Source organism: Bombus terrestris, chromosome 15 (assembly GCF_910591885.1).
Source record: "Bombus terrestris chromosome 15, iyBomTerr1.2, whole genome shotgun sequence".
NCBI classification, from domain to species: Eukaryota; Metazoa; Arthropoda; class Insecta; order Hymenoptera; family Apidae; genus Bombus; species Bombus terrestris.
This window is the reverse complement of record NC_063283.1, coordinates 6,677,402-6,690,259: the sequence shown is the minus strand read 5'-3', so window position 1 is coordinate 6,690,259 and position 12,858 is coordinate 6,677,402. Positions and strand designations below refer to the sequence as shown.

Sequence of the window (12,858 nt, the reverse complement as noted above, 5' to 3'; positions counted from 1 at the left end):
TTAGTAAGGAATTTAATTAAATGTCTTGATCGAGTGCACACGTGTGATTAGCTTCGAAAAAATTGATTTGGAGCAGAAATACAATAAATTGGTTTATATATCGAACGTTTTATGAAACACTCAGATTCGTTTAAATTTCATCGTATAAGATATAACATTATGTTATACGATGTACTATAAAAGACAACAGGCATCGTGCGAGGAAATGTACATTTTTCAAGAATTTTTCTAAGAATTCCACTGTTTCAGATTCTGTTAAGTTTATCCTTTTTGAAACATCAACACTCTCCTCTAACTTCTTATACTTTCTGCTTTGTTCCGATGAATTATTATGTGCAATTAAGTCAAGGATTATGTCTGATAGAATTTTAGATATTTAAATATCGATGTACATATTGAGAAAAGCAATTTGTGTTCCATTATCTTTTTTAACTTTTTTCTTTCGTTTTGCTCTCTATTCCAGGATATATTAAACAAGATCAATACTTACACAAACAGCGAAAAGCAATCAACAAGAATATTCACCACTCGCAATCGAAACCAGTGAAATAATTAAATCAATAAACGATCCCATATTTAACTTAAATTTTCAAACTTGTTAATATCCGCGAAAAATATTTCCCCGACGATCGCATGCTGTTTACCTTGTTTAATATATCTGGAAATGTGTAAAAATAATCATCTACGAGAAGTAGCTATTCCCTCCAAATCAATTAATGTTTCTCTGTCTTTAATATTTCATAGAATAATTACACTGTACACTCGAAAATATTTGCTGTAAAAAAAAAAAAAAAAAAAGGAAAAAGAGGGAAGAAAAAATACTATTGCAAGGTATTAACACACAAACGAAAATACAAAACTCGAATCTTCAGAAATCTAAATAATAATCTAAGTTCAATTTAAAAGATCCTGATTTCCTTTCATATAGCAGAAATATCTTTCAAAGGAAATTTTTTTACTTTTCCAAAAGTTGCAAACGAGTGCGCTTCGTCGTCTCCCTCGCTCCTCAGGTAACATGCGACAGATCTACGGAAGAAGATCCTCGAACATCGAGGTACAGATTGTTCTCGATTACACCCTCTCGACATGCACAGTCTCCACGAACATCTTCCGTGAACCGTCATTAAAATCCAAAAAAAATGAAAAGAAAAAAAATAAAAAAAAAGAAGGATAGAAAGGGAGATCACACAAACGCCGCGTATCGATAACGCGGTCTCAAATGCAATGTACAGTTCTCAAAAAAATGTTCGAGCGGAAACATGCATGAAAGGGTGTGCATCGAATTGATAGTAATCATTCGCGTAGAATGATTCCCGGAGGGGTTCGGATGATCTGGTCGGTAAAATCGGTTCTGGTTGGCAACTCCGTTGGTCGCGATCATCGTCTGTTTCACGATAAAAAGTTAGATTACAAAAAATGAAAAAAATCAAAGAAAAATGTGAAAACATGGAAACTAGATACAAAGGTGAAGAAAGAAAAAAAAAAAACAACGGAACGTTAAATGTTTGAAACGGGTATTCGAGAGAGCCGGTTAATTAATAGATAAAAAAATATATATATAAAGAAAGAAGTAACAAAGTAACGAATAGAGTTATAAGAATAAGATCGCTAGTTGCCGAAAATACGGTTCGTAAAAATTGGGAAGAAGAGTATGTGTCGATTAACGGGACTACAAAGGAGCGGATGGTGCTTACCAAAAACGGGCAGGAGCCTGGGTCAAGTTGTTTGGATGGATACATCTTCTCTCTCTCTCTCTCTCCCTTTTTCTCTACACCTCTTTCTGTACGAGTCTCTCCACTCTTGGTACGTATCTTTTTTTTTTCTTTTTTTTCGAAATATATATATATATATATGCACGTATGTACACGTAACATAATGCATGTACACTCTGCGTATCGTGTTTGCTATACATAGAGATTTGTATGCTATACGCGGCAATAGGTTACAATCTATATCGATTGCAAACAGAAGATTTGCGTGAACGAGGCACGCGACAGTCTTAAACATTTTTCTATTTTAATCGTCGTTTCGCGATTGCAGTAAAAAAGAAAAAGAAAAAAAAAATGAAAATATAGGCAAAATATCGATGGTTCACCGTGATATTTTCCCATCGATTGTTTCATGTCGATCGGATGCTACACTCCTTGATCCTTCGAGGATTGGATCCAGACCAAATCGACGAACGAGAAAGGAATTTGAGAGACATTTTTCATACGGGGCAGAGCGACTCCGGTGGAATATTTCTCAGCTTTCGTTCGATGATTGTTACAAGTTGAATTGATCTACAGACCGAGGATAATCGAACACTGTAAACGAGTGGCATTGGTTTGATAATACGTAGCTTTCTTTACTTTTAAATTGCACTCTATATTTATACGTGAAGTTTTGATATAAAATTGTGGATCATCAATGACATATCAAAGATGTTTCTGGTCCTCCTGTTCCATCTTCTTTCCAACAAAATCGCCAACAATATTCATACATCTGACGTTCATCATTAACGACGCACAGTTCGCAAAATTAAACTGTTATATGCTTCACCATTAAGAATAATAAAAAATACTCAAATATATCAAAGGATTAAAATATCAATTCTCTAATATATCTGCACATATCCACACATCATTCCATGCATACGGACCAACGTAACAAGAATAGCCAAAAAAAGAAGCTACGATTACAAATTCATTTTTCATATCTATTTTTTTTTTTTTTTTTTTTTAATGAAAATTCCGCTGTCGCTCGTTCTAAAATTCGGCTCTCTTTCGTTTTCACGTCGTTCGATTTGACGCGGATCAGTGGCGCTCGTTCCACGAAACACGAGGCCGGTTTCTAAAAGGAGGTAGCAACAATAAAAGTACAGCAGAAGCCAGAAACGTGGTCGCGCAAAGTACTACAGAATTAGTTTCTTCCAGGGAGGCTGGATCGATGGGAACGTATAAATAACGGTAGAACTCGCGCAGAACAGCGCGTATTTACAGCTAACCATACCTGTGTCACATTTTTCTCATTTTCTGAGAATCAACAATTCGAAAGGGGAATATTCACTACAGAGAATTCATTGTGACAAGACTAATGGCAGCGTTTTAATAATACAATAATAATTATTATTTGCCGCCACTGCTATATAATATTACCCAACAATATAATAATTTATTATTATTCCAAGACAAACTGTTTGAAAATAACTATAGTGCATTGCGAGACCTCGTTCTAAGGAATACCGAGATACTTGATTATCTCTTTTTTCTCGTGTGTTCAATTCTCGTCGAAATTGCTTATTTTTCACAAAGTATTTCATCTCTTTTTTTTTGTATTAAACACGCCTAGCTTTATTTAACAAGGTGAGATACAGGGTAGCTAATGTCTTGTTAAGCACACAAGCTCTGCGACATCGTTTATAAGAGACCAATATACAGTTGAAGACTAACATTACCTACAAAATCCTGTGTGTGTATACTCTTTGAATCTTGATATATTTTGTCAAACCTGCCTTCTCGCCTTAACGATGAGAAAGAAAAAGAAAAAGATCGCTTTAGTTTCATCGTATTATTTTTCTCTCGTTCACGCTAGTTTCTCTTTCACTCTATTCTATCACACGCGCTCTTTCTCACTTTTTCTCACTTGCAGAATCTTTGTCTGGTCGATTTTTCACGGAAATCGCCGCCAACGTGAGAAATCATTATTGTCTCCAAGAGAGAACCAAATATATGTATGTAATATGGGACAAGACTACATATGGGTGTACAGAATGTCAAACGCAATATGAAGTATCATTTATTATACTACGAGCTGCGCGATCGTGTTCACGATTTATTCGATTCAATAATTTCGTTCGATATTCTCTTCTCTTAATAACGAATAATAATAAAACGTTTTTACAACGCTTGACTTCATCGATTTCTAAACTAAAATAATTGCATAATAATCGTTTCGTAAAATAACATTCTATATACGACGGCGTCGTCATCTTCAATCGAAGCTTTTAAGGGTTAATTATATAAATGAATGAAAATAAACGAGGCTTCGCAAATCCAATGAACCGAGAAATAAAAAATTATAAAAAAGCTGGCAAAATCGTAGCACGGAACTTCGAACTATCGTAAAGAACAAAGAATCTGATCTATCGTGATCACGACATCGCGGCAAAAATCGGTGCACGAGCGTTCTACCACTCGTCCATCATAAATCTACATCCGCTTGATCTATGCAACGTATTTTTTCTCTCTCTCTCTCTCTCTCTCTTCCTCTTTCTCTCGCTACGAACTAGAAATTGAGCACACAAACATTGATCTGGGAGCTCGTACGCAGTCGATCGTCATTAAAAATCGACGTCCATTCACCGTGTCTTTACTTCTTTTTCGATCCTCCCTTATCAACCTAACAAAATTGATCGACTCGATTCATATTCCCATCTTGATCGACTCATATTTTATTGAAATATCATTCTTCGTTCTACATTTTACATTCTCGAAGGACGAGCCAGAAGAAAAGACTGATCGATCCGCGGCGAATGTGACTTTTCTCTTCGATAAAACACGATCTTTTTCATCTATTTTTCATCCTTGTGTTTCTGTGTACGTGTGTCTGTGTATGTCAGTGGTGTAAGTGTGAACAGGTTGTGTATACGTATCTAAAATGTTAATTAACGCTAATTAATCTGAACTCGCTGGGGGAATCGTTACTTTCTTCTCTATCTCCCGTATAGTAATACGTACGTGTATATGTATATGTATATATATATGTATATTATTCATATATACATACATATGTCAATAATACATATATATATATTATTTATATATACATACATATGTCAATAATACATATATATATTATTTATATATACATACATACATATGTCAATAATACATATACATATTATTTATATATACGTACATATGTTAATAATAATAATAATATATATATATATATTTATATCTATACATATATAAATGGAGCGTGTTCCTCGTGAATATGATTACGTTTTTGCTTTATTCGTATATAATTATCATCATTATCGTTACAATAAAACGACCACTATCGTAAATCGATTGATTACCTTGCGTATATTTTATTTCTTTATCTCTGTCTCTTTCGCATTTGGCGAGTACAATATGTCTATGCTCACTCCGATCGTTCGAAGAAGCGGCGTTTAGACCTCATGTCGAGGTACGAATAAGCTCTCTTGTCATTATTCTCTCATTTTGTTCTTTTCTTCTTTTTTTTTTTTTTTTAACCTCTTCTCTTTCTCTCGCGCTGTCGCGATAGACCATATTCTATTTCCGGATGAAGCGTCCGGCGTTGATTTCAGAGCACGGTTACATGATTACGGACACAATGCGTATCTGAACACGCCATTACGATTCGCTTTTTCTCATTTTTCATTTCCTCTCATTCAACTCTCTCACACTCTTCTCTCATGTAGCTACATTCTCTCGTGTAAATGATGTAAAAGACATAATCGAAAAAAAAGAAAAAAAGGAAGGAAGAAAAAAGAAATCATAGTAATATCTAATAAATGTCGCACACGTTGTTTCCAACCTCTTTTTTGTTCCATTATTTATTTTCTTTCTCTACTAAAAATTCGCACGATATATTTCGCTCGCTCTCGCTCTCTCTCTCTCTCTCTCTCTCTCTCTCAAAATTGAAAAGTGGTCGGGCTATACAACTACAAGAAAAAATTACATCGGAATCGCCTAACGCTATTAAGAAGAGCCTTTTATATCTCTGGCATTAATCAATTAATATAATTCATCGTAATTACGTTATATATATGTATACATATATATATATAAAAAAGGCTGTTTCGCGACGGTGCACAAGCGGTCGCGTCCTCCGAGTACGATATACGATGTATTATGATTCTCTGAAAATCAAATACCGTTATCCAATAAAACAGATATATACGAAACGGGGAAAGGAAAGCCCGTTAAAATCACGCATTTCGCAGACTAAAAGTAAGTCAGATTCGGAGGCCGTGTCGCGCTTAATGTGAAGGCCCGAAGACTTAGCGTCGGATCTCGCCTTTAAACCATCTCTCAACCTTCCCTTTCAAAAAATAGAAATACAAATTGATCGGTACATTCTATATCGTATACAAAAAAAAAAAAAAAAAAAGGAAGGAAAAAGGAAAAGAAAAGAAGAAGAAGACTATGTATATATATATATATATATATAAAAGAAAAAAAAAAACGACAGAAGAACACGAAGGTCGATGCCGCGACCGGCAATTGTAGGACGCAAGTGGCACGGCCGTCGCGCGTCTTACCCTATGAATTTGCATCACGCATCATCATCGCTATCACCGCTGGTAGTCCGTTCTGAAACTATCGTGTTGGTCCGATCCTTAGCCAAGTCTTGATCAGGACTCGCGCTACCCTGGCGTCCGTACGCACTTTTCTCCGATGTAAATCTCGTGTTCCGTGTGTGTATGATCGTGGTGGTTGTGGTATTGGTGGTAATCGTGGCTGTAATGGTCATTGTGATGAGTAATGCGTGTACGTGTAACGATCTCCCTGATCTCGCGTCTCTCCTTCGTTTCTTCGTGGTCGGTGGCTCAGTACGGGTTGTACTTGGTGCGCTCGGATTTGAATTTGCCGCTCTCGGTGGGCCCGGGTGCGCCAGGGCTACGTAGCCTCGGCGTGAACTTGTGCGACCGGTGAACGCCGGTTGTCTGGACCGGAAGAGCGGATGCAGCCGCACCAGCAGCGCCACCTAGCAATTCCGTGAGTCCGCCGAGGGCGGTGAGGCTAGATAGGGCGTTGAGGGCGCCTGGCTTGCTTAGCAGCTGAGCCAAGGGAATGGCGCTGGCCAAGGGAGAGGCAGTGGTAGTGGTAGTAGAGGGAGAAGCACTGGCCCCGGATGCCCCGGGAGTGGTACCGCTGCCAGGGGTTTGGGTATTTTGGGCCTCTAGGTTAGCTTTCTGCAGTTCAACACTGGGGAAAAGACACAAAATGTAAAAAGGTCAGGGTGGGAACGTTCCTCTCGTATAAAAACAGTTTTATGTAGTTTTATGTAAGTATATGGGCGCGTGTGTTATGTTTGCGTGTGGCTACTTTCGTGTTTCACACACACACATATATATATATATACTTATATATATATATATATATATATATATATATGCGTGTACAGCGGTGCTCGATTAAATTACAATTAAATCGAGGATCAGATCGCAAAGTTCGCGATGCGGGTGACGATTTTATTTCGTACGGAAGGACTCGAGATTTCCTCGACAGAGGGAAAGAATAGACTTAGCGAAAACAAGTGAGAGAACAAACGAGAGATTAATGCAAAAGACACGGTAATTGAGTGGTGCGAATCTGCACGTTTCTTGGGCATAATTTTTCTTGTACCAATTGACGTTTAGATAGACTCAGATAGATCAAGTGTTAGGGAAACTGTCGAACGAATATAGTAAAATCTGTCAGAGAAACGTGATGGCATATCGATCCCAAAACTCTTATTGTTTTATAGGAAAGTTTCATTCCAATATATAGGAGTATATATTTTTCACTTATTCCAACTATGTCTATTCGCTGTGTTTGTCGATAGGTTTAATTTACACTCGACAGTACGAACAGTACAGGGAGTATAAGCGGATTTTGGGTCGTTTGAATTTAGGCGAAACTCTATTGGAATTTAAGCGAGCACTACTGTACGTGTTTCCTTTTGTCGGACAGTGTTTCGATAAACGATCAGATGAAAAGAAAGAAATATACAGAAGGGAAGAGTCGCAGCGACGTGTACACGAGAAACAGAGGCTAGGAAATGAAAAGAGGCGAATCATGGCGATGTGTGAGATATAGTAAAATGAAAATAATAAGACGGGTCCGCTAAAAGAACAGAGTTGTTATATCGATTAAACAGAAATAGATCGAAAGAGTGACAAGGTGATGTGGACGCTAAGTGTGATGTATGTCAGGCGAGAAAAAAAAGAAAGAAAGAAAGAAAGAAAAAAGGAAAAAGAGAATAGAAAGAAAAGAAAGACTTCGAGTCGCAAGGTTTTCAACAGGCTTCACAGAAAGAGAGAGTTATGCCACAGGTGTGTTCTATGGAGCGTGATACTCTCACGTACACCGGCTACGTGGTTGTTCGTGGGGGGGTTGGGGAGACTTTTCCGTCGTCGGGACGCGTTTTATCGGTCTCGAGACACCGTGCACCGACGAACCATCGGCATCTGTCTGTATCGTTTTTCATCCAACGACATACAGCCGTCACGTTTCGTCGATCGTACACGATGCAGCTTCTAGGAGCACCGAAAATGGCGTCCCAATGCGGAGGATACGCTGCGAGGAGTTGCCGCCATCGAAAAGGACGTTCGACTGCATTCGTTTCGATCATCACAAAAGACGACAATTTCTCAAAGTTTAATTTCACTTTCGTATCTGGCAAAATTCCTCGACCTCGAAATTTTCAAGAGATTTCTTGTTCCTAGTCGACGAACGCGCAACGTCCTTTTTTCTGACGCAGCACAGAGCCATAGTCCGTTGCACATGACACATAAAAACAGGAGAAGTTCTCCGAATATACAGAGAACACTTGTAAAAAGATAAAAAAAAAAAAAATAAAAAAAATAAAAAAAAGAAAGAGAGAGAAAGAGATAGAGAGAGCGAGAAAAGAAAAGCGACAAGCGTTCGAACATCGATCAGCATGTAATGACATCGAATTCGTATGAGTCTTTTCAAAACGGTATCGCATCACGGATACTTTAGCAAAGTGGAATGGAACGTAGCATGGCTCTGTGAATCACTGAAAAGCGGAAATCAAACTAAACGGGGCACAGCACTTGCACTCCGCCGCCTACGGGTATATCATCTGCACGGGAACTATGCAGCAGTTTGACCAGTTGCTGGATTTGCTGATCCAGCGAAATCGTTGCCACGATAATTGGCTCGTACGTCACGCGTATACAGGACGAACGGAAAACGGAATTGAACGCGGCAGAGTGCAGATCTTGGCCGCGGGAATTGTGCTCGGGGGGATGATAAACACGATACGTAATAATCATGACGACCAAGTGGTTGAGCGGGTATTACAAGAAGTAATAATCGGGATATATGACGAATATATTTTTCGGTCGCTATTCAGATGCAGTAGTATAAAAATATATATGAGTGACAATCTGGAATAAAATATAATATGGATTATAATTCGTAAAAAGGGGGAAGAAATAGAATGTGAAGAAGGTTTGTACGATTCGCGTTTTCAAACCGGCTAAATATATATAGATATACAGGACAATCGTGCTTGGTACTCGTGCTATTTTCGAGGGGCGGCAAAGAACTGGGGCTGGTTTGGCAATTGCTCGTTTTCCAGAGCGTTTGAATATGCGCTACAGGGACGCGTTTTCGATCGTTTCGAATCTCGTCGACGACTACGTTAGTACACGTTACTATATTCATTTTCGGTCAATTTCTCGAGGTTTGTGAAAAGTATGAAAAGAGATAACAGTCCCATAGCACGATATTATATATTAAATATTGTAAGATCTACGTCCGTGCACGTTCGTTATCTTTTGGTAAAACGCTATGATCAGCGGCGAGGAAACGTACAAATTAGAACATAAAGATGCGACTGCGTGACACTCTTGGCGAAGGCGAATTGCAGAAACAAAAATTGAACGATCCGTCATACTGATCATTTTAACAAATAAACGATTAACGATGGTTCGGCAAATAAATTAATAAAATATAATCTACGATAAATATCGAATTTTCCAATATGATTAACGCTATATTCCGTTCAGAAGAACAAGCTTTCTCGCGAACATATTATGTTAGACATAGGACAAAATCCAAATTGAATTGAACGCAACGTACGGAAGACTTTATCGAATTAAAACAAGTGAGTGATAGTTTTCTAAAATCCGTTTCGAACCACGTTATTTATTATATGCTTAATTATAGATCGATATTCAAGCGATTAATCACATCGAATTAAATATATCTCTCTAAAAACACCGTACTCACTAAATAAGAACGAACGAACGACGAGCCTTCGCCAAAAGCGAGTTCGACCGAAAAGAAGCTTTGGATCGTCGTAAACCGAACTGGGGTATTTGAAGAAAAAAAAAAAAAAGATAAAAAAATATAAAAAAAAAAGGAGCTGTAGTGATGCATAATTGCTTTTTGCAGGACTCTTCGGGAGAAGATCGTCTAATTAAAACGGAACGATATATTGCTGGAATCGTTCGACTACGTGTCGTATATCTGTCATCGTGATTGTATACTATATATATTCTTTCTTTTTTCAAAATCTTTTTTTTTTTTTTTTTGCTTGAAAGGACAGCCAGCGACAAATGGGAAACAGATGTTGAGCGGAGTTGTGTCTGCAGGATACTCAGGGTACTGGACCTGGAAAGCAGGACCTGGAAACAAAGGATTAAGATCCTCTTCCGTCGTGGCAGACGAAGATATTGTCTTCCGGCGTCTCCGCGTTGACGGCGATCCCTTGGTTCGCGGTTGCTGCGTCGTCTTCACTGGCTATATAATCTTACTTCACTACGAGAATATCTCACCTGTATACGCTAGAGAGACCGAGGTGGCGGTCCACGACACGCGTTGCACGTCACCACGTACCTCCACATCGAGGGATCACATCGTATCTTAACACTCGTGCAACGTATCCATCTCACATAGAAAACGCTCGTTGCTGCACCGCCACCTCTTTCATGTAACACTTTTCTGGCGTCGACGTGCCGGGAAAACGACGCACTTCCCGACTATAACCTGTCAGCTACGATACGCGACAAAAACCATAGCAACAAACCTATACCTGTGCGTGTACTGATTTTTAACACGAATATAACACAGCGTACATAGAATCTCTGTAAATAGACGGGTAGACCGTGGATCTTTATGCATTTATGGAAAATTCGAAGGAGAACGCGAAATTATCATATACATTAAATTACAAATCACTATAGAAGACGTGGAAACATGAAGCGTTTTATGTAATTTTCGACGGGCGAGTTATCTTTCTATCAAAGTTCCATTTACGTAATCATGCGTTCGCAAAAATACAAATCCGCAGAAATATCCACAACCTAGCGTTGATTAACGATGATGGTGATAGTTTGCAAGGTCGTTGTAGCCAGCTCGTCGCCGCCAGAGGCAACAGTAACAACAGTAATAAACATGATGGGAGGTGTCGCGATGACGGCAATTCGACTATTCCCTTAGTCTCACTTGATCATCTTCAAGACACCAAGGCTAAGAAAGGTAATTACAGAAGGAACGAGTGTAACACAAGAGAGAAAAAAAAAAAAAAAAAAAAAGGAAAAAGAAGAAAAAAATAGACAGGCGAATCAAAGGGTTTCTCTTTTGTTCTTTTTCTCTTTATGAGGTGTCGACGGGGAAGTTGGGCTTCCATTTTCTCCGTCGTCGAGGGGGATCGTGTAAAAAAAATTTCTACACCGGCGACATGTACACATAAGTCAAGATCCGATCCAACGATCGTTTCACGTTGGATCCAGAGAAGGAAAGAAACCAGAAAGTTAAAGAGGTTCGTTGGGGCTGGGGGTGGGGGTTGGTGGTGGTGATGTGTCGCGAGATATCGCAATACGTAGCCGGGACGAGTTCGACATGTACCGATAGGAATAATGGAAGAATTCTTAAACAATGTTCTCTCTCTTGGATCGAGAGAAAGTAAACCGATCTCGTCGAGAGAACGTTGCACGATCGATAGGATGCTACGTATCTATTTGTATGTGTCTGTTTCATATTGGAACATCCTACGAGTAATACGGATTTTTCGATATTGTAAGAATTTGTTGCAATTGATTTATCAAAGGCCAAAAATCGTATAAACGTAAATAAGGATTGTTTTGTTTAGGAATATATTAGCATAATGCTAGATACTTTACACGTAGAAGCTCACTGCGTAAATTATATAGGCAAAAGAAGTTTGAGATTGTTTTAAAACAAAGTATTTCTTCTTCAAACGCTCCTTAATAGATTGGTCGTTGATTACATTCCTAAATTTTCTACGACAGCGACCCATTCTTCATAAAATTCCTCACAACAAATTCCATTATTCTAGATGCATCTATCGGAAAAGCTGCATTACTTATGGGATTAATCGGAGACAACCATCAAAAATAATGAATATCAAATAACGATCGTCCAACGTTCTTCGTCCTTTTCTTTTTTTTTTTTTTTTTCGTTTTCTTTTCAAGATGGTAGGCAAGCCAGAGTGATATCTATGCTCCAGTGCCACGGTACTCACCTCATGCTGATGAGATACTGTGCCAGTGCCACAGCGTCCGGATTTCCGGTGATGGTGATCGTACGATCCGTGGCGCCACCCTCCCTCTCCTCGCAGTTGCTGATTCTGATCATAGCGCCGGAGATCTGACGGATCTCAGCGATCTTGGTACCACCCTTGCCGATGATACAACCGATCAGCTCGTTTGGCACGGTCATCTCGTGCGTCTGATTGTTCCCCGCTGGCTGTTGCCTGTTCGTGTTGCTGGTACGTAGCTGACTACCAGCCAGTGCCGCTAATGCTGCCAAACAACCAGCAACGTTTTGTATATTTGCAACGTACATCATTTCCGGACTGAGGTTCAAGCTTTGAGATTTAAGGCATTCGTAGCGTATTCAACTGGCAATTTCTACGAAATTTTCACGATACCTGACACTCAGTGTATTATCTACAAGCGATTCGATTTTTAAAGCGCCTAGCTTCGCCGAAATGCGAATATTCATCTTCAAAGTTGATGGTTTTATCACGTGATTCCTACAGCGAGCCGCTGAGAAAGTCACTTTCTGATTAAAAACCATTTTTGCCAAGTTGTCAAGAAAATGCTATGCTGTGTAGGCTGGAAGAATCTTCCCCCCCTTTTCTTTCTTT

The 12,858-nt window shown here is 38.8% G+C and overlaps 1 protein-coding gene across 5 annotated transcripts in view; it reads right to left on the bottom strand.

The window, feature by feature from the left end:
- LOC100647823 (poly(rC)-binding protein 3) overlaps positions 1–12,858 on the bottom strand; it is a 185,110-nt gene that overhangs the window by 20,827 nt on the left and 151,425 nt on the right. For 4 of the 5 annotated variants that reach the window (XM_020866923.2, XM_048412339.1, XM_012317260.2 and 1 more), the window contains 2 exons: positions 12,232–12,511; positions 4,977–6,938 (listed from right to left, as the gene is read on the bottom strand). In XM_020866923.2, coding sequence (XP_020722582.1) covers positions 6,560–6,938; positions 12,232–12,511 — 659 coding nt within the window. In that variant the 3' untranslated portion in view covers positions 4,977–6,559. Of the gene's footprint in view, positions 1–4,976; positions 6,939–12,231; positions 12,512–12,858 lie in introns of those variants that run through there. The other variant, XM_048412340.1, reaches the window with a different exon arrangement.